This window comes from Tachypleus tridentatus, chromosome 10 (assembly GCF_004210375.1).
Source record: "Tachypleus tridentatus isolate NWPU-2018 chromosome 10, ASM421037v1, whole genome shotgun sequence".
In the NCBI taxonomy this organism is placed as follows: Eukaryota; Metazoa; Arthropoda; class Merostomata; order Xiphosura; family Limulidae; genus Tachypleus; species Tachypleus tridentatus.
Window position 1 is genome coordinate 10,118,677 of NC_134834.1, and position 27,325 is coordinate 10,146,001.

The following is a 27,325-nucleotide window of genomic DNA, read 5'->3' on the forward strand; positions in this document are numbered from 1 at the left end:
GTTTCAGTTTCTAATATTCCTTACTGAAAATTAAGTTCGTTATTAATTTGCAATAATAACATTTTATCATCACTGTGTTGAAAGACAGGATTTTTTCTCATATTCTTTATGTGTCTAGTTTGTGTTAGAAAAAAAGCCAAACTGGGCTCTGTCCACTGCCGGGAATCGAACATCGGATTTTAGTGTTGTAAGTACGTAAACGTACCGTGGTCCAACCAGGTGTGTGTTTGTGTATTTATAGCAAAGTCACATTGGGTTATTTGCTATCTCCAACGAGCGGAATCGAACCCCGGAATTTATCATTATAAATCAGAATACTTCCAGCTGGCCCCACCAGAGGATTTATGTTTAGTGTAACTGGTAAAACTTCAAGACTAAAATTTAAAATGACTAGGAAGAAATATATCCCTGTATTTTATTTCTTATGTATTTTATAGTTTTTAAGATATGTCTTTATTGGTATTATATACATATGCAAAAGAGAAAAAAGTCAGACATTTGGTGTGTTTTATATAAAAAATATTATAAGTAATATAAGAATTAACCTTTCAAATATTTATACACTGTGAAAGTAATGCTACCTACATAGGCTTGTTTTTAATTATATTATAATTAAACAATTATATAACAATTATATTAATATATAATATAATTATTAATATATATTAATAATATATGTAACAATTATATTAAATGTTGTTTGTTAAATGTTCTCTCATTATTTGAGAATTTCGTTTTTTCATGCTAATATACAAAATTTATAATACAAAATCTTGGTTTGTACAACTTGCAAAAATAAACTGGTTAGTTTTCTTTTTTTTCCCTAATCAGGTTTAAACTGGTATAATTCAAATAAATTTTTTATCATAACTTTTCAGGTGTAGAACTAGAAAGCAAAACTAAAAGTGATATTTTTTTTTTGGATGTTGTTATTTTTTTTAACAAGTTCAGTAAGACAGAAGATGGACAGTGAGTTGATATGTAATTTCAAGAAATGTAGGAAGAAACTTTCATCGCTTGCGTGGGTATGTTGCAACAATAACCAAATAATATAGTTACATTTGGTCTGCAGTTAGAAGAATTGTAACCTTATTTCTAAAGTATTTATGGTTTGAACATTTTAAAATCCGTTTTACCTGTGACTAATCAAGATGTTCCATCAAAAAACAATTACGATAGCTATAACTGAAATTATTAAAATCGTTGAATTATTTGAAACAGCATTATATATAATTAATTAGCATTATAATTAATTAACATCATAATTAAATACATTATAGTTAATTAACATTATAATTAATTACATTATAATTAACCAAATTGTTTTAATTTTTCAGGTGACTTCCTGTTCTCATATCCTTTTTAATTTTTACATTTATAATTTTTGTCTAAAGTTATTAAGTTTTGGTCATTAAAACAGTCTTTAGTACACAAAATAGAAGTTATTCGTAGTTTATTAAATAAAATTGGAATATTTCTTAAGTGCGTAAGAAGACACACACACACATATACACTGCTGCCAAAATCTTAAGGCCAATGAACATAAAGAAAAAATATGCATTTTGCGTTGTTAGACTCAACCACTTATTTGAGTAGAGCTTCAAAAGATGAAAATAAGAAAAGGGAAAATAAAAATAAAAAACTTTTTAACATTTAATAGGGAAAATGCGATCACTGTGAAATTAGCCTAAATATTAGATGGTCAAAAGTTTAGACCATACCAAAAAGAAGTCCTAAACAGGGTAGGAAATGCCCAACAAGAGGTCTCAGTAGTGAGTTGAACGAATGTCATTGCGAATAACTTCAACCATTCGCTTTGGCATGGTCGATATAAGTGTTTTCAGAAGGCTGGCTGGAATGTTATTCCAAGTGGTGAAGATGGCTTCACGATGATCATGCACTGTTTGGAACTGACGTCCATTTCTATAGACTTCCCTTGCCATCCACCCCCAAACATTTTCAATGGGGTTCAGTTCGGACGAATACGCTGAATGGTCCAAAAGAATCACGTTATTCGCCATGAAAAATTCCTTTGCCTGCGGGCATTGTGGATTGCAGCGTTATCCTGATGAAAGGTCCAGTCATTTTCACACAAGCGAGGGCCTTCAGTCAATAAGGATGTTCTCTCCAACATGCCAATGTAGCCAGCTGCTGTTTGACGCCCCTGTATAACCTGAAGTTCCATTGTTCTATGGAAAAAGAAAGCACCCCAAATCGCGATGGAACCTCCTCCACTGTGTCGTGTAGAAAATGTCATGGGTAGGATATCCTTATCGTGCCAGTAACGTTGGAAGCCATCTGGTCCATCCAGGTTAATTTTTTTCTCATCAGAGAACAAAACCTTCGTCCACTTTTTTCGTCCCATTTTTGGTGCTTCTTAACAAAGTTTAACCGAGCTGTTTCGTGGTGCGGAAGGAGACGTGGCCTTTGAATACGTTTACGGTTTTAAAAGCCTTTTTTTCGCATGTGCCGTTTTATTGTTCTTTAGCTGCATTCTGCGTCCGTAAGGGTCTTAATCTGGTTCGACGATCGCCTGGTGTCTTGCCGGACAACCCGTCGAATCCTCCTGCTCAACGCCGGCGAAATTTTCTTGGACCGACCACTTGAAATTCTCGTTCCGTATCCTTCAGGATCTTTTAAGAAATTTGCAACAGCAGTTTTACTACGTTCAATCTCACCAGTGATGACACGTTGAGAGAGACCTTGTTTTTACAGCTCGACAATTCTGCCACGTTCAAACTCTGTCAACTTTTCAGCCTTTGCCATGTTTTTACCCAATGTAACACAGGAGATGTCAGTGGGATATGTTGACAACGCTAATGCTTGAACACAAATGACTAAATTTCGTTACGTGTTCACCGATTAACGCTTTGTGTCAGTATGGTCTTAAACTTTTGACCAGCTAGTATTTAGGCTAATTTCACAGTGTTCACATTTTTACTATTAAATACTAAAAAGGTTTTTTATTTTTATTTTTTCCTTTTCTTATTTTCATCTTTTGAAGCTCTACTCAAATAAGTGGTTGAGTCGAACAACGCAAAATGCAAATTATTTTTTTATGTTCATTGGCTTTAAGGTTTTGGCTAGCAGTGTATGTATTGAATTGGGCAGTATTCATATGCTTCAGACACTAGTTAAATTCCCTACTTTCCTTGATTAGAACTGAAATTTTACTAAATCATAGGAAAAACTGAAGTTTCATAAGTGTTGTTCTCTCTGTCAAGGGATCTCAGAAATTTCCTATAGCAATTGAACGTCGTTTCTCTGTGTTGAGAAACTGATAGGAACACAAAATCAATAAGGAAAATGGTGGTGTTGTAGATTTAGTTAGAATAATAATGTGACATGTGCATCTTAGAGTGTGTATTTTGATCTTAAGTGTTTTTTTTATCATAGCTTCCCAGTTTTTGTATTGTTTATGACATCATTTTCTCTGGTTTTGATTCTCACGATTCCTACTTATTGGCCTGACATGGCCAGGCAGTTAAGGCACTCAACTCGTAATCTGAGGGTCGCGGGTTCGAGTCCCTGTCACACCAAACATTCTCGCCCTTTCAGCCGTGGGGGTGTATTAATGTGACGGTCAATCGCACTATTCGTTGGTAAAAGAGTAACCCAAGAGTTGGCGGTGAGTGGTGATGACTAGTTGTCTTACTGTACTAAATTAGGGTCGGCTAGCGCAGATAGCTCTCGTGTATCTTTGCGCGAAATTCTAACCAAACCAAACACTACTTATTTCTCCACTTAAAATTGCGAGGGTGTTAAAACTGGGTCTCTGTGTGTGTGTTTCCACGCACGTATCTTGAAATCTAATAGATCCAATATTTCATTTACCAGTAATAGATAGGTTAAATAATTATGTTGAGGGTTTGTTTGTTGATAACGGCAAATTGCGAGACAACAGGCTATCTGTGCTGTCTTCAGGTTTACCTCTGAGTTACAGTGCCACAAGGGGAACTATAGAAACGAAATTGCAGCGTAATGTATTGAACCCATTGGGGTGTCAAAGTAAAAAACACAAACAGGTGGTCCAAGAACAATGTTTTAGAACCATTTATATAAAGATCCACCTTATGTTTATTTTGTTGAAGGTTTTAAACTTAGAATAGGGTATAAAGAAAAGTGTTAAAACTATGAAAGTCTTTACCTTACTATTTGCATTGTACATATCTTTTGTAATGAAGATGGTACTAGGGAATTTGAAAAGGCATTTGTTTGCCCAGCTTGTAAGTATAATTTGTTAATTTTGTATTTTAAATGTATAGAAATACGTATGTGTGAGCAAGAACTGTGATGTTACGAAGTTTGTATTCAACATGGTTAGAATGATTTGTTTTGTGAAGTCTATCGGTCAATCCAGTTTAACCAGATTTTTTTAACAACTTAATGAGGATTAAGTCAAAATTAATATTTTCTGCAGCTATTTTGTGACAGAACAACCACTTTTATGGCATTTTTGTCTCACTAGGTGACTCTGTGTTACAAGAGAAGTTTGATATTATAAGAGTCGACATGAATCCAACAGAGCAGTACAAGTCGGTAAGCTTCGTTAAGGATAAACAGTTCTATCGAATGTCTTATACGTGTTTAAATGATTGAAAACTGGGACTTCTGAAACGTACAACTGAAAATGTGCTACTTAATATCCGAGTTGTTTTTTTCCTCATAAATGAAGTTATAAATATTTAAGTTAGCAGATTTGTTTTGAATATGTGATGGTAAAGTTATAAAGTGAGCATATGATAACAGACTGTTACATTTTCACAGATGGTGTTGGTAGGGCAGAAACCAGAAGTTATTCATGAAATTTGTACCAGGGCTATTTCTTTTTGGAATTATCAGGTACATTTATTTATATTTGAAGAGACGTAGTTGGTTTTGTCAATACAGTTTGTGGGTGTTTATACAACAGAAACATGTAAGAAAACTACGTTTACCATACGTTGATGGTAACAGTAACAACATAAAGTACAGCGGAGCGCCGTTAAGCCGCGGTATTTGAGGGGTCAACCTACTAAACCGCGGATTAAATCTTTGTGACTGAAAAGCCGAAGTCGCCAACACCTCCGCCGAGGAGCCTCATCCGGGCCATTGCGTGATCATTATATCGGGTTATCAAATTAAAAATAATACTTTAATTATTGATCACTTTTTTCACGGATTTACCGCGGATTAACTTTGTATGGAGAGTTGTGATTCGGTAACAATGGCGGACTCCATAAATCTGACATAGAGAGCGGATAAGGTAGATCAACGGTCGATTTCTATTGTAATATATTTTATTTATTTCCCAAATTAAAGCAAATCCTTTTGAAACATCCCCTTGAAGTTATAAAGCCAGGATTAAATTCGTAAGCCGCGTTTTTACACGTTCTTAAATTAGCGGTGAACCGCGATAATCCTCGCTCACAAGACTTGCTACAGCGGCTTCAGCGATTTCGCGTTTTACTGGTCCGCGGCTTAATGGCGCTCCACTTCAGTTATATAAATACAGGTTATCAAACTCTTTGAAAAATACAAAACACAAATTAATTGTACCAAAATCAGATAAATTTCAATAGGTATATCTTCTAAAACCCTGTGGTGAAAGCATCTAACAAAGAAGATATTGAGGTATCTCATGTCATCAGCACGTTAAATTATAAACCAGGAAAGGTTAAGAAAACACTACAAAATGGAAGGTTGAATTATAAACTAGGAAAGGATAAGAAAAAAGAATACAAAATGGTAGGTTGAATTATAAACTAGGAAAGGATAAGAAAAAAGAATACAAAATGGTAGGTTGAATTATAAACTAGGAAAGGATAAGAAAAAAGAATACAAAATGGTAGGTTGAATTATAAACTAGGAAAGGATAAGAAAAAAAGAATACAAAATGGTAGGTTGAATTATAAACTAGGAAAGGATAAGAAAAAAAGAATACAAAATGGTAGGTTGAATTATAAACTAGGAAAGGATAAGAAAAAAGAATACAAAATGGAAGGTTGAATTATAAACTAGGAAAGGATAAGAAAAAAGAATACAAAATGGAAGGTTGAATTATAAACTAGGAAAGGGTAAGAAAAAAGAATACAAAATGGAAGGTTGAATTATAAACTAGGAAAGGGTAAGAAAAAAAAGAATACAAAATGGAAGGTTGAATTATAAACTAGGAAAGGGTAAGAAAAAAGAATACAAAATGGAAGGTTGAATTATAAACTAGGAAAGCGTTAGAAAAAAGAATACAAAATGGAAGGTTGAATTATAAACTGGGAAAGGGTTAGAAAAAAGAATACAAACTGGGAAAGCTTTAGAAAAAATAATACAAAATGGAAGGTTGAATTATAAACTGGGAAAGGGTAAGAAAAAAGAATACAAAATGGAAAGTTGAATTATAAACTAGGAAAGAGTGAAAAAAAAAGAATACAAAATGGAAAGTTGAATTATAAACTAGGAAAGAGTGAAAAAAAAATAATACAAAATGGAAAGTTGAATTATAAACTAGGAAAGAGTGAAAAAAAAAAAATACAAAATGGAAGGTTGAATTATAAACTAGGAAAGAGTGAAAAAAAAAAATACAAAATGGAAGGTTGAATTATAAACTAGGAAAAGAGTGAAAAAAATACAAAATGGAAAGTTGAATTATAAACTAGGAAAGAGTGAAAAAAAAGAATACAAAATGGAAAGTTGAATTATAAACTAGGAAAGAGTGAAAAAAGAATACAAAATGGAAAATTGAATTATAAACTGGAAAGAGTGAAAAAAAAACAAAATGGAAAGTTGAATTATAAACTAGGAAAGAGTGAAAAAAAAATACAAAATGGAAAGTTGAATTATAAACTAGGAAGAGTGAAAAAAAAGAATACAAAATGGAAGGTTGAATTATAAACTAGGAAAGAGTAAAAAAAAAGAATAAAAATGGAAAGTTGAATTATAAACTAGGAAAGAGTGAAAAAAAAAAATACAAAATGGAAAGTTGAATTATAAACTAGGAAAGAGTGAAAAAAAAAGAATACAAAATGGAAAGTTGAATTATAAACTAGGAAAGAGTGAAAAAAAAAGAATACAAAATGGAAAGTTGAATTATAAACTAGGAAAGAGTGAAAAAAAAAATACAAAATGGAAGGTTGAATTATAAACTAGGAAAGAGTGAAAAAAAAAAGAATACAAAATGGAAGGTTGAATTATAAACTAGGAAAAGAGTGAAAAAAAAAAATACAAAATGGTAGGTTGAATTATAAACTAGGAAAGAGTGAAAAAAAAAAGAATACAAAATGGAAAGTTGAATTATAAACTAGGAAAGAGTGAAAAAAAAGAATACAAAATGGAAAGTTGAATTATAAACTAGGAAAGAGTGAAAAAAAGAATACAAAATGGAAGGTTGAATTATAAACTAGGAAAGAGTTAAAAAAAAAAAGAATACAAAATGGAAAGTTGAATTATAAACTAGGAAAGAGTGAAAAAAAAAGAATACAAAATGGAAAGTTGAATTATAAACTAGGAAAGAGTAAAAAAAAAGAATACAAAATGGAAAGTTGAATTATAAACTAGGAAAGAGTGAAAAAAAAGAATACAAAATGGAAAGTTGAATTATAAACTAGGAAAAGAGTAAAAAAAGAATACAAAATGGAAGGTTGAATTATAAACTAGGAAAGGGTTAAGAAAAAAAAAAATACAAAATGGAAGGTTGAATTATAAACTAGGAAAGGGTAAGAAAAAAATACAAAATGGAAGGTTGAATTATAAACTAGGAAAGGGTTAAAGAATAAAATGGAAAGTTGAATTATAAACTAGGAAAAGAGTAAAAAAAAAATAAAAATGGAAGGTTGAATTATAAACTAGGAAAGAGTGAAAAAAAGAATACAAAATGGAAAGTTGAATTATAAACTAGGAAAGAGTGAAAAAAAAAGAATACAAAATGGAAAGTTGAATTATAAACTAGGAAAGAGTTAGAAAAAATCAGGAAGGTTGAATTAATACAAAATGGAAAAATTATAAACTAGGAAAGAGTGAAAAAAAAAGAATACAAAATGGAAAGTTGAATTATAAACTAGGAAAGAGTGAAAAAAAAGAATACAAAATGGAAAGTTGAATTATAAACTAGGAAAGAGTGAAAAAAAATACAAAATGGAAAGTTGAATTATAAACTAGGAAAGAGTGAAAAAAAAAAGAATACAAAATGGAAGGTTGAATTATAAACTAGGAAAGAGTGAAAAAAAATACAAAATGGAAAGTTGAATTATAAACTAGGAAAGAGTGAAAAAAAAAAAAATACAAAATGGAAAGTTGAATTATAAACTAGGAAAGAGTGAAAAAAAAAATACAAAATGGAAAGTTGAATTATAAACTAGGAAAGAGTGAAAAAAAGAATACAAAATGGAAAGTTGAATTATAAACTAGGAAAGAGTGAAAAAAAAAATACAAAATGGAAGGTTGAATTATAAACTAGGAAAGAGTGAAAAAAAAAATGAATACAAAATGGAAAGGTTGAATTATAAACTAGGAAAGAGTGAAAAAAAAAAAGAATACAAAATGGAAGGTTGAATTATAAACTAGGAAAGGGTTAGAAAAAAAAAGAATACAAAATGGAAAGGTTGAATTATAAACTAGGAAAGGGTTAGAAAAAAGAATACAAAATGGAAAGTTGAATTATAAACTAGGAAAGAGTTAAAAAAAAAGAATACAAAATGGAAGGTTGAATTATAAACTAGGAAAGAGTAAAAAAAAAAGAATACAAAATGGAAGGTTGAATTATAAACTAGGAAAGAGTGAAAAAAAAGAATACAAAATGGAAGGTTGAATTATAAACTAGGAAAGGTGAAAAAAAAAGAATACAAAATGGAAGGTTGAATTATAAACTAGGAAAGAGTGAAAAAAAAGAATACAAAATGGAAGGTTGAATTATAAACTAGGAAAGAGTGAAAAAAAAGAATACAAAATGGAAGGTTGAATTATAAACTAGGAAAGAGTGAAAAAAAAAGAATACAAAATGGAAGGTTGAATTATAAACTAGGAAAGAGTGAAAAAAAAGAATACAAAATGGAAAGTTGAATTATAAACTAGGAAAGAGTGAAAAAAAAACAAAATGGAAGGTTGAATTATAAACTAGGAAAAGAGGAATACAAAATGGAAAGTTGAATTATAAACTAGGAAAGAGTGAAAAAAAAAAATACAAAATGGAAAAATTATAAACTAGGAAAGAGTACAAAATGGAAAGTTGAATTATAAACTAGGAAAGAGTGAAAAAAAAAGAATACAAAATGGAAGGTTGAATTATAAACTAGGAAAGAGTGAAAAAAAAAAGAATACAAAATGGAAAGTTGAATTATAAACTAGGAAAGAGTGAAAAAAAGAATACAAAATGGAAAGTTGAATTATAAACTAGGAAAGAGTGAAAAAAAAGAATACAAAATGGAAAGTTGAATTATAAACTAGGAAAGAGTGAAAAAAAGAATACAAAATGGAAAGTTGAATTATAAACTAGGAAAGGTGAAAAAAAAAGAATACAAAATGGAAGGTTGAATTATAAACTAGGAAAGAGTGAAAAAAAAGAATACAAAATGGAAAGTTGAATTATAAACTAGGAAAAGAGTGAAAAAAAAAAAATAAAAATGGAAGGTTGAATTATAAACTAGGAAAGAGTGGAAAAGAATACAAAATGGAAAGTTGAATTATAAACTAGGAAAGAGTGAAAAAAAGAATACAAAATGGAAAGTTGAATTATAAACTAGGAAAGAGTGAAAAAAAAAGAATACAAAATGGAAAGTTGAATTATAAACTAGGAAAGAGTGAAAAAAAATACAAAATGGAATTATAAACTAGGAAATGGAAAAAAAAAATTGGATTGAATTAAACTAGGAAAGAGTGAAAAAAAAAAGAATACAAAATGGAAAGTTGAATTATAAACTAGGAAAGAGTGAAAAAAGGAAAGAGTGAAAAAAAGAATACAAAATGGAAAGTTGAATTATAAACTAGGAAAGAGTTGAAAAAAAAGAATAAAAATGGAAAGTTGAATTATAAACTAGGAAAGAGTGAAAAAAAAGAATACAAAATGGAAAGTTGAATTATAAACTAGGAAAGAGTGAAAAAAAAAGGATACAAAATGGAAAGTTGAATTATAAACTAGGAAAGAGAAAAAAAAATACAAAATGGAAAGTTGAATTATAAACTAGGAAAAGAGTGAAAAAAATACAAAATGGAAAGTTGAATTATAAACTAGGAAAGAGTGAAAAAAAAATACAAAATGGAAGGTTGAATTATAAACTAGGAAAGAGTGAAAAAAAAAGAATACAAAATGGAAGGTTGAATTATAAACTAGGAAAGAGTGAAAAAAAAAGAATACAAAATGGAAAGTTGAATTATAAACTAGGAAAGAGAGAAAAAAAAAGAATACAAAAAGGAAAGTTGAATTATAAACTAGGAAAGAGTGAAAAAAAGAAAATACAAAATGGAAAGTTGAATTATAAACTAGGAAAGAGTGAAAAAAAAATACAAAATGGAAAGTTGAATTATAAACTAGGAAAGAGTGAAAAAAAATACAAAATGGAAGGTTGAATTATAAACTAGGAAAAGAGTGAAAAAAAAAGAATACAAAATGGAAAGTTGAATTATAAACTAGGAAAGAGTGAAAAAAAAAGAATACAAAATGGAAAGTTGAATTATAAACTAGGAAAGAGTGAAAAAAGAATACAAAATGGAAAGTTGAATTATAAACTAGGAAAGAGTGAAAAAAAAGAATACAAAATGGAAGGTTGAATTATAAACTAGGAAAGAGTGAAAAAAAGAATACAAAATGAAAGTTGAATTATAAACTAGGAAAGAGTGAAAAAAAAAGAATACAAAATGGAAAGTTGAATTATAAACTAGGAAAGAGTGAAAAAAAGAATACAAAATGGAAAGTTGAATTATAAACTAGGAAAGAGTGAAAAAAAAGAATACAAAATGGAAAGTTGAATTATAAACTAGGAAAAAAAAATACAAAATGGAAAGTTGAATTATAAACTAGGAAAGAGTGAAAAAAAAGAATACAAAATGGAAAGTTGAATTATAAACTAGGAAAGAGTGAAAAAAAGAATACAAAATGGAAAGTTGAATTATAAACTAGGAAAGAGTGAAAAAAAAAGAATACAAAATGGAAAGTTGAATTATAAACTAGGAAAGAGTGAAAAAAAGAATACAAAATGGAAGGTTGAATTATAAACTAGGAAAAGAGTGAAAAAAAAATACAAAATGGAAAGTTGAATTATAAACTAGGAAAGAGTGAAAAAAAAGAATACAAAATGGAAAGTTGAATTATAAACTAGGAAAGAGTACAAAATGGAAAAAAAAAACTAGGAAAATACAAAATGGAAAGTTGAATTATAAACTAGGAAAGAGTGAAAAAAATACAAAATGGAATACAAAAACTGGAAAAGGTTGAATTATAAACTAGGAAAGAGTTGAAAAAAAAAAAAGAATACAAAATGGAAAGTTGAATTATAAACTAGGAAAGAGTGAAAAAAAAGAATACAAAATGGAAGGTTGAATTATAAACTAGGAAAGGGTTAGAAAAAAGAATACAAAATGGAAGGTTGAATTATAAACTAGGAAAGGGTGAAAAAAAAGAATACAAAATGGAAAGTTGAATTATAAACTGGGAAAGGGTAAGAAAAAAGAATACAAAATGGAAAGTTGAATTATAAACTAGGAAGGAGTGAAAAAAAAAGAATACAAAATGGAAAGTTGAATTATAAACTAGGAAAGAGTGAAAAAAAAGAATACAAAATGGAAAGTTGAATTATAAACTAGGAAAGAGTGAAAAAAAGAATACAAAATGGAAAGTTGAATTATAAACTAGGAAAGAGTGAAAAAAAGAATACAAAATGGAAGGTTGAATTATAAACTAGGAAAGAGTTAAAAAAAAAGAATACAAAATGGTAGGTTGAATTATAAACTGGGAAAGGGTTAGAAAAAAGAATACAAAATGGAAGGTTGAATTATAAACTAGGAAAGAGTTAAAAAAAAGAATACAAAATGGAAAGTTGAATTATAAACTAGGAAAGAGTGAAAAAAAAAGAATACAAAATGGAAAGTTGAATTATAAACTAGGAAAGAGTGAAAAAAAAATACAAAATGGAAAGTTGAATTATAAACTAGGAAAGAGTGAAAAAAAAAGAATACAAAATGGAAAGTTGAATTATAAACTAGGAAAGAGTGAAAAAAAGAATACAAAATGGAAAGTTGAATTATAAACTAGGAAAGAGTGAAAAAAAAAAAATACAAAATGGAAAGTTGAATTATAAACTAGGAAAGAGTGAAAAAAAAAGAATACAAAATGGAAAGTTGAATTATAAACTAGGAAAGAGTGAAAAAAAAGAATACAAAATGGAAAGTTGAATTATAAACTAGGAAAGAGTGAAAAAAAAAGAATACAAAATGGAAAGTTGAATTATAAACTAGGAAAGAGTGAAAAAAAAAATACAAAATGGAAAGTTGAATTATAAACTAGGAAAGAGTGAAAAAAAAAATACAAAATGGAAAGTTGAATTATAAACTAGGAAAGAGTGAAAAAAAAAAGAATACAAAATGGAAAGTTGAATTATAAACTAGGAAAGAGTGAAAAAAAAGAATACAAAATGGTAGGTTGAATTATAAACTAGGAAAGGGTAAGAAAAAAGAATACAAAATGGAAGGTTGAATTATAAACTAGGAAAAGAGTGAAAAAAAAAAGAATACAAAATGGAAAGTTGAATTATAAACTAGGAAAGAGTGAAAAAAAAAGAATACAAAATGGAAAGTTGAATTATAAACTAGGAAAGAGTGAAAAAAAGAATACAAAATGGAAAGTTGAATTATAAACTAGGAAAGAGTGAAAAAAAAAAATACAAAATGGAAAGTTGAATTATAAACTAGGAAAGAGTGAAAAAAAAGAATACAAAATGGAAAGTTGAATTATAAACTAGGAAAGTGAAAAAAAAAAAGAATACAAAATGGAAAGTTGAATTATAAACTAGGAAAGAGTGAAAAAAAAGAATACAAAATGGAAAGTTGAATTATAAACTAGGAAAAGAGTGAAAAAAAGAATACAAAATGGAAAGTTGAATTATAAACTAGGAAAGAGTGAAAAAAAAAGAATACAAAATGGAAAGTTGAATTATAAACTAGGAAAGAGTGAAAAAAGAATACAAAATGGAAAGTTGAATTATAAACTAGGAAAAGAGTGAAAAAAAAAAAATACAAAATGGAAAGTTGAATTATAAACTAGGAAAAGAGTGAAAAAAAAAATACAAAATGGAAAGTTGAATTATAAACTAGGAAAAGAGTGAAAAAAAAATACAAAATGGAAAGTTGAATTATAAACTAGGAAAGAGTGAAAAAAAAATACAAAATGGAAGGTTGAATTATAAACTAGGAAAGAGTGAAAAAAAATACAAAATGGAAGGTTGAATTATAAACTAGGAAAGAGTGAAAAAAAAAGAAACAAAATGGAAAGTTGAATTATAAACTAGGAAAGAGTGAAAAAAAGAATACAAAATGGAAGTTGAATTATAAACTAGGAAAGTGAAAAAAAGAATACAAAATGGAAAGTTGAATTATAAACTAGGAAAGAGTGAAAAAAAAATACAAAATGGAAGGTTGAATTATAAACTAGGAAAGAGTGAAAAAAAAAATACAAAATGGAAAGTTGAATTATAAACTAGGAAAAGTGAAAAAAAAAGAATACAAAATGGAAAGTTGAATTATAAACTAGGAAAGAGTGAAAAAAAGAATACAAAATGGAAAGTTGAATTATAAACTAGGAAAGAGTGAAAAAAAAAAAATACAAAATGGAAAGTTGAATTATAAACTAGGAAAGAGTGAAAAAAAAAAATACAAAATGGAAGGTTGAATTATAAACTAGGAAAGAGTGAAAAAAAAAAAATACAAAATGGAAAGTTGAATTATAAACTAGGAAAGAGTGAAAAAAAAAGAATACAAAATGGAAAGTTGAATTATAAACTAGGAAAGAGTGAAAAAAAAAGAATACAAAATGGAAAGTTGAATTATAAACTAGGAAAGAGTGAAAAAAAAAAAGAATACAAAATGGAAAGTTGAATTATAAACTAGGAAAGAGTGAAAAAAAAAATACAAAATGGAAAGTTGAATTATAAACTAGGAAAGAGTTGAAAAAAAAGAATACAAAATGGAAAATGTTGAATTATAAACTAGGAAAGAGTGAAAAAAAAGAATACAAAATGGAAGGTTGAATTATAAACTAGGAAAGAGTGAAAAAAAAGAATACAAAATGGAAAGTTGAATTATAAACTAGGAAAGAGTGAAAAAAAAGAATACAAAATGGAAAGTTGAATTATAAACTAGGAAAGAGTGAAAAAAAAAATACAAAATGGAAAGTTGAATTATAAACTAGGAAAGAGTGAAAAAAAAAGAATACAAAATGGAAAGTTGAATTATAAACTAGGAAAGAGTGAAAAAAAGAATACAAAATGGAAGGTTGAATTATAAACTAGGAAAGAGTGAAAAAAAAGAATACAAAATGGTAGGTTGAATTATAAACTAGGAAAGGGTTAGAAAAAAGAATACAAAATGGAAGGTTGAATTATAAACTAGGAAAGGGTAAGAAAAAAGAATACAAAATGGAAAGTTGAATTATAAACTAGGAAGGAGTGAAAAAAAAAGAATACAAAATGGAAGGTTGAATTATAAACTAGGAAAGGAGTGAAAAAAAAAGAATACAAAATGGAAAGTTGAATTATAAACTAGGAAAGAGTGAAAAAAAAAGAATACAAAATGGAAAGTTGAATTATAAACTAGGAAAGAGTAAAAAAAGAATACAAAATGGAAAGTTGAATTATAAACTAGGAAAGAGTGAAAAAAAAAGAATACAAAATGGAAAGTTGAATTATAAACTAGGAAAGAGTGAAAAAAAAATACAAAATGGAAGGTTGAATTATAAACTGGGAAAGGGTTAGAAAAAAGAATACAAAATGGTAGGTTGAATTATAAACTAGGAAAGAGTTAAAAAAAAGAATAATAAAAATGGAAGGTTGAATTATAAACTGGGAAAGAGTGAAAAAAAAAGAATACAAAATGGAAAGTTGAATTATAAACTAGGAAAGAGTTAAAAAAAAGAATACAAAATGGAAAGTTGAATTATAAACTAGGAAAGAGTGAAAAAAAAATACAAAATGGAAAGTTGAATTATAAACTAGGAAAGAGTGAAAAAAAAAAGAATACAAAATGGAAAGTTGAATTATAAACTAGGAAAGAGTGAAAAAAAAGAATACAAAATGGAAAGTTGAATTATAAACTAGGAAAGAGTGAAAAAAAAAGAATACAAAATGGAAAGTTGAATTATAAACTAGGAAAGAGTGAAAAAAAAAAGACAAAATGGAAAGGTTGAATTATAAACTAGGAAAGAGTGAAAAAAAAAAATGAATTGAATTATAAACTAGGAAGAGTGAAAAAAAGAATGAATTGAATTAAAACTAGGAAAGAGTGAAAAAAAAGAATACAAAATGGAAGGTTGAATTATAAACTAGGAAAAGAGTGAAAAAAAAGAATACAAAATGGAAAGTTGAATTATAAACTAGGAAAGAGTGAAAAAAAAGAATACAAAATGGAAAGTTGAATTATAAACTAGGAAAGAGTGAAAAAAAAAAATACAAAATGGAAAGTTGAATTATAAACTAGGAAAGAGTGAAAAAAAAGAATACAAAATGGAAAGTTGAATTATAAACTAGGAAAGAGTGAAAAAAAGAATACAAAATGGAAAGTTGAATTATAAACTAGGAAAGAGTGAAAAAAAAAATACAAAATGGAAAGTTGAATTATAAACTAGGAAAGAGTGAAAAAAAAGAATACAAAATGGAAAGTTGAATTATAAACTAGGAAAGAGTTAGAAAAAACAAAATGGAATACAAAATGGAAGGAAAGTTGAATTATAAACTGGAGGAAATTAGGGAAAAAAAAAGAATACAAAATGGAAAGTTGAATTATAAACTAGGAAAGAGTGAAAAAAAAGAATACAAAATGGAAAGTTGAATTATAAACTAGGAAAGAGTGAAAAAAAAGAATACAAAATGGAAAGTTGAATTATAAACTAGGAAAGAGTGAAAAAAAAGAATACAAAATGGTAGGTTGAATTATAAACTGGGAAAGGGTTAGAAAAAAGAATACAAAATGGTAGGTTGAATTATAAACTAGGAAAGGGTAAGAAAAAAAGAATACAAAATGGAAGGTTGAATTATAAACTAGGAAAGGGTAAGAAAAAGAATACAAAATGGAAAGTTGAATTATAAACTAGGAAGGGTGTGAAAAAAAAGAATACAAAATGGAAGGTTGAATTATAAACTAGGAAAGAGTGAAAAAAAGAATACAAAATGGAAAGTTGAATTATAAACTAGGAAAGAGTGGGAAGAAAAAAAAAAAAGAATACAAAATGGAAAGTTGAATTATAAACTAGGAAAGAGTGAAAAAAAGAATACAAAATGGAAGGTTGAATTATAAACTAGGAAAGAGTGAAAAAAAAGAATACAAAATGGTAGGTTGAATTATAAACTGGGAAAGGGTTAGAAAAAAGAATACAAAATGGTAGGTTGAATTATAAACTAGGAAAGAGTTAAAAAAAAAAGAATACAAAATGGAAAGTTGAATTATAAACTAGGAAAAGTGAAAAAAAAAGAATACAAAATGGAAAGTTGAATTATAAACTAGGAAAGAGTTAAAAAAAAAGAATACAAAATGGAAAGTTGAATTATAAACTGGGAAAGAGTGAAAAAAAAAGAATACAAAATGGAAGGTTGAATTATAAACTAGGAAAGAGTTAAAAAAAAAGAATACAAAATGGAAAGTTGAATTATAAACTGGGAAAGAGTGAAAAAAAAAGAATACAAAATGGAAAGTTGAATTATAAACTAGGAAAGAGTGAGAAAAAAGAATACAAAATGGAAAGTTGAATTATAAACTAGGAAAGAGTGAAAAAAAAAAATACAAAATGGAAAGTTGAATTATAAACTAGGAAAGAGTGAAAAAAAAGAATACAAAATGGAAGGTTGAATTATAAACTAGGAAAGAGTGAAAAAAAAAGAATACAAAATGGAAAGTTGAATTATAAACTAGGAAAGAGTGAAAAAAAAAAGAATACAAAATGGAAAGTTGAATTATAAACTAGGAAAGAGTGAAAAAAAAAGAATACAAAATGGAAAGTTGAATTATAAACTAGGAAAGAGTGAAAAAAAAGAATACAAAATGGAAAGTTGAATTATAAACTAGGAAAGAGTGAAAAAAAGAATACAAAATGGAAAGTTGAATTATAAACTAGGAAAGAGTGAAAAAAAAAAATGAATACAAAATGGAAAGTTGAATTATAAACTAGGAAAGAGTGAAAAAAAAGAATACAAAATGGAAGGTTGAATTATAAACTAGGAAAGAGTGAAAAAAAAAGAATACAAAATGGAAAGTTGAATTATAAACTAGGAAAGAGTGAAAAAAAAAATTAGAATACAAAATGGAAAGTTGAATTATAAACTAGGAAAGAGAGTGAAAAAAAGAATACAAAATGGAAAGTTGAATTATAAACTAGGAAAGAGTGAAAAAAAAAGAATACAAAATGGAAAGTTGAATTATAAACTAGGAAAGAGTGAAAAAAAATACAAAATGGAAAGTTGAATTATAAACTAGGAAAGAGTGAAAAAAAAAAATACAAAATGGAAAGTTGAATTATAAACTAGGAAAGAGTGAAAAAAAAGAATACAAAATGGAAAGTTGAATTATAAACTAGGAAAGAGTGGGAAAAAAGAATACAAAATGGAAAGTTGAATTATAAACTAGGAAAGAGTGAAAAAAAAGAATACAAAATGGAAAGTTGAATTATAAACTAGGAAAGAGTGAAAAAAAGAATACAAAATGGAAAGTTGAATTATAAACTAGGAAAGAGTGAAAAAAAAGAATACAAAATGGAAAGTTGAATTATAAACTAGGAAAGAGTGAAAAAAAGAATACAAAATGGAAAGTTGAATTATAAACTAGGAAAGAGTGAAAAAAAAGAATACAAAATGGAAAGTTGAATTATAAACTAGGAAAGAGTTAAAAAAAAGAATACAAAATGGAAAGTTGAATTATAAACTAGGAAAAGAGTGAAAAAAAAAAAGAATAAAGAGTGAAAAAAATGGAAAGTTGAATTATAAACTAGGAAAGAGAAAAAAAAAGAATACAAAATGGAAAGTTGAATTATAAACTAGGAAAGAGTGAAAAAAAGAATACAAAATGGAAAGTTGAATTATAAACTAGGAAAGAGTGAAAAAAAGAATACAAAATGGAAAGTTGAATTATAAACTAGGAAAGAGTGAAAAAAAATAAAATGGAAGGTTGAATTATAAACTAGGAAAGAGTGAAAAAAAGAATACAAAATGGAAAGTTGAATTATAAACTAGGAAAGAGTGAAAAAAAAAGAATACAAAATGGAAAGTTGAATTATAAACTAGGAAAGAGTGAAAAAAAAGAATACAAAATGGAAAGTTGAATTATAAACTAGGAAAGAGTGAAAAAAAAATACAAAATGGAAAGTTGAATTATAAACTAGGAAAAGAGTGAAAAAAAAAAAGAATACAAAATGGAAAGTTGAATTATAAACTAGGAAAGAGTGAAAAAAAAGAATACAAAATGGAAAGTTGAATTATAAACTAGGAAAGAGTGAAAAAAAAGAATACAAAATGGAAGATTGAATTATAAACTAGGAAAGGGTTAGAAAAAAGAATACAAAATGGAAGGTTGAATTATAAACTAGGAAAGGGTTAGAAAAAAGAATACAAAATGGAAAGTTGAATTATAAACTAGGAAAGGGTAAGAAAAAAGAATACAAAATGGAAAGTTGAATTATAAACTAGGAAAGGGTAAGAAAAAATAATACAAAATGGAAAGTTGAATTATAAACTAGGAAAGAGTGAAAAAAAGAATACAAAATGGAAAGTTGAATTATAAACTAGGAAAGAGTGAAAAAAAAAGAATACAAAATGGAAAGTTGAATTATAAACTAGGAAAGAGTGAAAAAAAAAAGAATACAAAATGGAAAGTTGAATTATAAACTAGGAAAGAGTGAAAAAAAAGAATACAAAATGGAAAGTTGAATTATAAACTAGGAAAGAGTGAAAAAAAAGAATACAAAATGGAAGATTGAATTATAAACTAGGAAAGGGTTAGAAAAAAGAATACAAAATGGAAGGTTGAATTATAAACTAGGAAAGGGTTAGAAAAAAGAATACAAAATGGAAAGTTGAATTATAAACTAGGAAAGGGTAAGAAAAAAGAATACAAAATGGAAAGTTGAATTATAAACTAGGAAAGGGTAAGAAAAAATAATACAAAATGGAAAGTTGAATTATAAACTAGGAAAGAGTGAAAAAAAGAATACAAAATGGAAAGTTGAATTATAAACTAGGAAAGAGTGAAAAAAAAAAAAAACAAAATGGAAAGTTGAATTATAAACTAGGAAAAGAGTGAAAAGAATACAAAATGGAAAGTTGAATTATAAACTAGGAAAGAGTGAAAAAAAAGAATACAAAATGGAAAGTTGAATTATAAACTAGGAAAGGGTAAGAAAAAATAATACAAAATGGAAAGTTGAATTATAAACTAGGAAAGGGTAAGAAAAAATAATACAAAATGGAAAGTTGAATTATAAACTAGGAAAGAGTGAAAAAAAAGAATACAAAATGGAAAGTTGAATTATAAACTAGGAAAGAGTGAAAAAAAAGAATACAAAATGGAAAGTTGAATTATAAACTAGGAAAGAGTGAAAAAAAAGAATACAAAATGGAAAGTTGAATTATAAACTAGGAAAGAGTGAAAAAAAAAAAGAATACAAAATGGAAAGTTGAATTATAAACTAGGAAAGAGTGAAACAAAAAAGAATACAAAATGGAAAGTTGAATTATAAACTAGGAAAGAGTGAAAAAAAAAGAATACAAAATGGAAAGTTGAATTATAAACTAGGAAAGAGTGAAAAAAAAGAATACAAAATGGAAAGTTGAATTATAAACTAGGAAAGAGTGAAAAAAAAAGAATACAAAATGGAAAGTTGAATTATAAACTAGGAAAGAGTGAAAAAAGAATACAAAATGGAAAGTTGAATTATAAACTAGGAAAGAGTGAAAAAAAGAATACAAAATGGAAGGTTGAATTATAAACTAGGAAAGAGTGAAAAAAAAAGAATACAAAATGGAAAGTTGAATTATAAACTAGGAAAGAGTGAAAAAAAAGAATACAAAATGGAAAGTTGAATTATAAACTAGGAAAGAGTGAAAAAAGAGTGAACAGTTATTATTATTAAACAGACAATGGAAGAATGAATTATAAACTTTAAGAAAAGAGAAAGAAGTTAAAAAGAAAGATTTCATGATGAACTGGGATATATAAAAAGAAACAAAAGAAATTTAGAATTTCAAATTAGGAAGTGATTGAGAAGGTTTTAAAAATGATTTATTATGAAATGAGTAAATAACAAATATTGTAATATCCAAATCTAGTGACATTTTTATTATTAAAGTGTGTTATTTTTACATTTTGTGTTAATAGCAAGGTACTAGGTGCATTCAGGTCACTGTAGATTTTAACATATTTGTGTATGTATGTGTGACTATTAATGTATGACCATGTTTACTACAGTGATCTACACAGTTTGTTGTGTAGAATTAGCTTTATCTATTTACGGTTGATTTGTGGAGTTACTGTACCTTTGTTCAGAAGAAACATTTATTTTATTTACATATTCAAGTTTAGGAATCTGAACTCTTGGAAGATACCTTGACAAAGGCTCATAAATTGGTTTCTGTTATTTTTGTAGATTGGGTGAGGTTTTAAAGAAGTTTGGTGTTTTTAAGTCACATGAAACGTTTCATTCTGGATTTTTAAAGGAATCTTTTTCTCAGGTGTATCAAGAAGTCATGTACCAGGAGTACACAGCAAAGAAGAATAAGGACCGTTTGGTTCAATTGGAACAATATTATGAACAGGTTTTAGAAAAAGCAAAGGCAGAAATAACGTGTATCCTTATTCAGTTCCCACAAACCTGTATTTATTACAGATCGAAAGGAATGTTTTGTTATTTCATGATGGGACTCAGTTTTGAAAATCCTTACACTATGTAACAAAATGTTTACTGTTTCCTGTTCCTGGACAGAAAGTGTTATTTCCCAGTTGCTTATGCCTAAAGTAAATGGAAAAGACCAGTTTTTCTCTTCGAACTTTGCTTTTGTGACCTGGGAGTGTATAACAAAAACATGATGGGAGATGATATTTGGGAGCTGATACGTGAAAGTGATTTACATTACAGTCGCAAATCTCAAAAAACAACTCACTTCTAAACATGTTTGTGTAACTTTAGTATAAATACATGTAAATCTTGATTCATATGTTGTTTTATTCAGACCTTATGTAAATGAAATTGTGTAGATTTGCCCATTTTTAAATAGAAAATTTCATTATCCAGGTCACAAAACCAAAGTTTGAAGGGAATAATGGCCATTTTCTGTACTTTTACAACATAAGCAGTTAAAAAGTAACACATACCATCCAGGGACTATCTTATGTGTATATTAAAATGTTGAAGTTCTGTAGAGGGATTAAGTATTATAGACCTGCTTTCATACATTTAGTACTTATAATCTGACAGTTGTTAAATTTAAATCTGTGTTAAGTTCTATCTCCATGTTTCTAGGTGACTGTAACCGTTTATAACATGTAATCGGTTCTCTCTCGTTGAACTACCATAAATGAAGTAAAATTAAAATGAGTTAATGTGCTGTAAGTGCTTTAATTAAAGTAACAAAAAAAAACTTAAATAAATTTTTATACTGGTTTGTTTTAGCAGAAACAAATAATTTTCAGAAAATGTTTCAAATACATTTCTTTAATAAGTATCCAATTTAGATGCTAAACAACAGATTGAGAGTAAGTATATTATGTGTAACATGGCTGATTTTGAGCTGTTTGAAATTTATTTCGATCATTACACTATGATATATGTGGTGCCACATAAAATTATTAGGAAAGTCAATGCAGAAAAAGGTACCACAATTAATATTTTTTCATAAGTACATTTCACAGAGTATTTGGATAAAACAAATCTGTAAATAATACGTAATTTTTAGAAATAAAATATTTAACGTTTTCTGTTAATTCTGTAGTAAACAAAAGTATTTCGTTTAAAAACTAGATTCTTGTTGTAACAATAGTTTATTATTACTCAGCATAATGTTTGAGTTCATCTTGGTATAGTTTTAACTCTTCATTTAAATTATACGTTTCTCAACGTGAATTACTTTAGCAAGAAATCTGTAGAAAAACATTTAATCCAGGCATAGCAAGAAAAAATAGTCAAGATAACCGTGAGTTACCAGTGACTTTTAACAGTTAGCATATGATATAATAAATTCATATTATAGCAAAAAACAAAGAATTAGAAACTGAAAGGCAAAGAATTGCGGAGTTATCGGAAAGGTTGATGGAACAGAGGCGACAGTATCAGAAACTACAGTCGATGTATGAAACCATGAGAAGGAAAGCCATATCTCCAGCTATCTATCACAAATGTTCCACTGCACATAAAGGTGATGTTTCGTTTGGAATGTGTACTGCAAATGGTAAGTGTTAATATATCTGCTAATCAGTTAAAAATAACCACTCTGACATTTTAATGTAATCAAAATTGTATCTGGTTAAGCATACTCTATGGTTATTTGAATTTTTAAGAATGGTCTTAATCACAAACATTAGAGGGCTAATTTTTAACTATGGATGATAGAGCAGTCACTAGGCATTATGTAATACCTCTCAGAATTGATGCTAAGCTAAGAAAATCAAAATTTTGAGTGACACAATTTTCTTTATATCATGATTCATGGCACAACTTATGTTTCACTGTCAAACATGGTCTAACTGTTGGTCTGTAGGTCCATGATTTGAATCCTACTACACAATAATTACACTCTACACTTTGAGATTGTTGGTGGTTTATAACTATTCACTGAGACAAGAGTAGCCCAGAAGTTAAACTTACTCTGTGGTCATTTGGATTATAACTATTCACTGAGACAAGAGTAGCCCACAAGTTAAACTTACTCTGTGGTCATTTGGATTATAACTATTCACTGAGACAAGAGTAGCCCACAAGTTAAACTTACTCTGTGGTCATTTGGATTATAACTATTCACTGAGACAAGAGTAGCCCACAAGTTAAACTTACTCTGTGGTCATTTGGAGTTTTAAAAAGGATTACCTAGTGGTTTTAACTCTTTATTCCCACTGGTTTATTAGTTATAAGCAGCTAGTACAAGTAGTCATTACGTAGTTCTGTGTGAATACCTGAAACACAGCTTAGAATCCACATGTTTCAACAGTATTGAAGGTTTATAAAATTAGAACTGTTATAAGACGATTAGTATCTTATTGATTACATTCTAATTTTTATGTTTTTAATGCACAAAACAAAATCGATCATTACACAGTGTTTGCACTGTGCATAATTATCAGAAGAGATAATTATGAATAATTGAATGTTTAGAAGCGGAACATGACGTCAAGAGAAGAATATGCAATTATATGGTCAACTATTTGTTGGGTTCATGATTGAAAACATGTGTCCGAAGTCTTTCTGTTAAAAAATTGTTTGCTTTCATTAAATACGAATGAAATGCTATTGAATTAGCACAGGCTAATATTTTTGTCTCCAATGTAATTGGTTGAATTCATTCTTTAAAAGAACACCTAAAACCAATAAGAGTAATACTTGAAAATTTACAGCAGAACTAAAAAGAAAACCTTTTGCATGACGAATGTTGATGCAGTGTTTTTTATAACTTTTACAGATATCTTACGACCACAAGGGAACTGGATGGGTGACTACAACAGAAATAACTGTGTACAGCAGGCAGAAAGTATGTAACTAACAAATTACAGGAACTCACTTTCGTTGTTATCAACTCATCCTATTTTTTGAAGTCTCAAGTAATCTGAGCTATCAGATAGATGTGTAATATTTTATTTTTTGTGCATGCTTACCAATGTTTCAAAGCAGTTACAAATTAAAAAGAAATAACGTATCTGACATAAAGAAGACGGGTAATATAAGTGTTGATCAAAAGAAAACTTCATTATTCTATAACCCTATCAGTTTATCCTTTCCCTGTCAGAGACCAACTGTCAGTAAGTAGTTATTACTTTATTATGTGTTCTGGTCAGTAAGTAGTTATTACTTTATTATGTGTTCTGGTCAGTAAGTAGTTATTACTTTATTATGTGTTCTGGTCAGTAAGTAGTTATTACTTTATTATGTGTTCTGGTCAGTAAGTGGTTATTACTTTATTATGTGTTCTGGTCAGTAAGTGGTTATTACTTTATTATGTGTTCTGGTCAGTAAGTGGTTATTACTTTATTATGTGTTCTGGTCAGTAAGTGGTTATTACTTTATTATGTGTTCTGGTCAGTAAGTGGTTATTACTTTATTATGTGTTCTGGTCAGTAAGTGGTTATTACTTTATTACCTGTCCTGGGCAATAGTAGTTCTGGTCAGTAAGTATTTATTCTTTTATTATGTGTCCTGGTCAATGAGTGGTTATTACTTTATTATGTGTCCTGGTCAGTGAGTGGTTATTCCTTCAGTAAGTGTCCTGGTCAGTGAGTGGTTATTCCTTCAGTAAGTGTCCTGGTCAGTGAGGGGTTATTCCTTCAGTAAGTGTCCTGGTCAGTGAGGGGTTATTCCTTCAGTAAGTGTCCTGGTCAGTGAGTGGTTATTCCTTCATTACGTGTCCTGGTCAGTGAGTGGTTATTCCTTCATTACGTGTCCTGGTCAGTGAGTGGTTATTCCTTCATTACGTGTCCTGGTCAGTGAGTGGTTATTCCTTCATTACGTGTCCTGGTCAGTGAGTGGTTATTCTCTCATAACGTGTCCTGGTCAGTGAGTGGTTATTCCCTCATTACGTGTCCTGGTCAGTGAGTGTTTATTCCCTCATTACGTGTCCTGGTCAGTGAGTGTTTATTCCCTCATTACGTGTCCTGGTCAGTGAGTGTTTATTCCCTCATTACGTGTCCTGGTCAGTGAGTGTTTATTCCCTCATTACGTGTCCTGGTCAATAGTAGTTCTGGTCAGTAAGTGGTTATTACTTTATTACATGTCCTGGCCAATGAGTGGTTATTACTTTATTACGTGTCCTGGCCAATGAGTGGTTATTACTTTATTACATGTCCTGGGCAATAGTAGTTCTGGTCAGTAAGTGGTTATTACTTTATTACATGTCCTGGCCAATGAGTGGTTATTACTTTATTACGTGTCCTGGCCAATGAGTGGTTATTACTTTATTACATGTCCTGGGCAATAGTAGTTCTGGTCAGTAAGTATTTATTCCTTTATTATGTATTCTGGTCAATGAGTGGTTAATACTTATGTATCCTGGTCAATGAGTGGTTAATACTTATATATCCTGGTCAATGAGTGGTTATTACTTATGTATCCTGGTCAATGAGTGGTTATTACTTATGTATCCTGGTCAATGAGTGGTTATTACTTATGTATCCTGGTCAATGAGTGGTTATTACTTTATTACGTGTTCTGATCAATGAGTGGTTATTACTTTATTACATGTCCTGGGCAATAGTAGTTCTGGTCAGTAAGTGGTTATTACTTTATTACGTGTCCTGGGCAATAGTAGTTCTGGTCAGTAAGTGGTTATTACTTTATTACATGTCCTGGCCAATGAGTGGTTATTACTTTATTACGTGTCCTGGCCAATGAGTGGTTATTACTTTATTACATGTCCTGGGCAATAGTAGTTCTGGTCAGTAAGTATTTATTCCTTTATTATGTATTCTGGTCAATGAGTGGTTAATACTTGTGTATCCTGGTCAATGAGTGGTTAATACTTATATATCCTGGTCAATGAGTGGTTATTACTTATGTATCCTGGTCAATGAGTGGTTATTACTTATGTATCCTGGTCAATGAGTGGTTATTACTTATGTATCCTGGTCAATGAGTGGTTATTACTTATGTATCCTGGTCAATGAGTGGTTATTACTTATGTATCCTGGTCAATGAGTGGTTATTACTTTATTACGTGTTCTGATCAATGAGTGGTTATTACTTTATTACATGTTCTGGTCAATAAGTGGTTATTACTTTATTACATGTCCTGGGCAATAGTAGTTCTGGTCAGTAAGTAGTTATTACTTTATTACATGTCCTTGGCAATAGTAGTTCTGGTCAGTAAGTATTTATTCCTTTATTATGTGTTCTGCTCAGTAAGTAGTTATTACTTCATGTAAGTACCCCAGTCAGTTAGTGGTTATCACTTCATGTACGTACCCTGGTTAGTAAGTAGTTATCACCTGGAGTTAGTTCGGATACTATACCATCTAGCGAGGAACCAAGGGTGATCAAAACATATTAGTTCTGTTTCTGCACAGTTTGTCACGTATTGGTCATATCTGATAAAAAGTACCTTTCATTGTAGGAGAATTTGTTCTGAGACCTGTTCACACACCTCACAACAACAGTAGAATTGATGGCTTACAATTGTCTTCACTTGGAAACCGTCTTGTGGAACTAGAAAACCAGCAGCAATTCATGTGTATGAAACAACAGGGACATAAAATTAAACAGTAATGTTTAATTATTGTAGATCATTCTAACTTCTTTATTTGTGCACTTAAGTAGTTCAGTTTATTCAATGTCATATATATATATATATATACATGGTTTATAAAACCCATGTTGTTTACACAGAAATACATGTTAGAATTTGTAAAGTTATTGATTTATATCAATTTTATTTTAAATGTAAAAGTCTCAGATGAAATAATTAATGAATCATTCTGTTTATGAATATTGAGGTGTTTTATTCACATATAATAATTTATCGTTCTTTTTTGACCCTCAAGTGTTAGTGTAAATTCTCTTTTCTTTAAAGTATGTAGTATTGAATGGAATATTTTATACGTTACTACAGTTAGATTCAAGGTTGGTCTGACATGCAAAAGATCTGAAGCCATAATTATGAAACATTGGTGTGGTTAAGTACATGCAGTACTGTGATTGCTTCAGTATATATAATATAGTTATAACAAATGCTCAAGTTCATTTGTAGCAACGTTTCCTCTATTAAGAAAGGACGAATATGTTCTTTATATTATGAAAAATGTGTTCATTCTTATTAACAGAACTTGTACCTTAACTACCCGAAAATATTGCAAGTGCTTGTGTTGTCAGAGCTAAAACCAAGTGAAAACGTGACATCAAATTTGTTTGGTTGTGTTCTCACCATGAGATTGAGAGTACAGATGTTATCCCACCTAAACCCATTTAACAATGCTTATGTGA

At 28.7% G+C, this 27,325-nt stretch overlaps 1 protein-coding gene across 1 annotated transcript; it reads left to right on the forward strand.

Moving 5' to 3' along the window:
* The first annotated feature begins 4,171 nt into the window (after positions 1–4,171).
* On the forward strand, positions 4,172–27,280 carry LOC143228731 (E3 ubiquitin-protein ligase CCNB1IP1-like). The gene is made up of 8 exons (XM_076460022.1): positions 4,172–4,226; positions 4,469–4,539; positions 4,768–4,842; positions 20,883–20,997; positions 21,883–21,903; positions 22,398–22,595; positions 23,820–23,888; positions 26,460–27,280. The coding sequence occupies exons 2-8, from the start codon at positions 4,513–4,515 to the stop codon at positions 26,609–26,611; spliced, it is 657 nt and encodes a 218-aa protein (XP_076316137.1). The 5' UTR covers positions 4,172–4,226; positions 4,469–4,512; the 3' UTR covers positions 26,612–27,280.
* The last annotated feature ends 45 nt before the right edge of the window (positions 27,281–27,325 follow it).

Coding starts and splice junctions, on each gene's coding strand:
- LOC143228731 (XM_076460022.1), top strand. CDS start 4,513: ATGAATCCAACAGAGCAGTACAAGTCG. Junction 4,843..20,882: donor TTTCTTTTTGGAATTATCAG/GTACATTTATTT, acceptor TCTTTTTCTCAG/GTGTATCAAGAAGTCATGTA. Junction 23,889..26,459: donor CTGTGTACAGCAGGCAGAAA/GTATGTAACTAA, acceptor CTTTCATTGTAG/GAGAATTTGTTCTGAGACCT.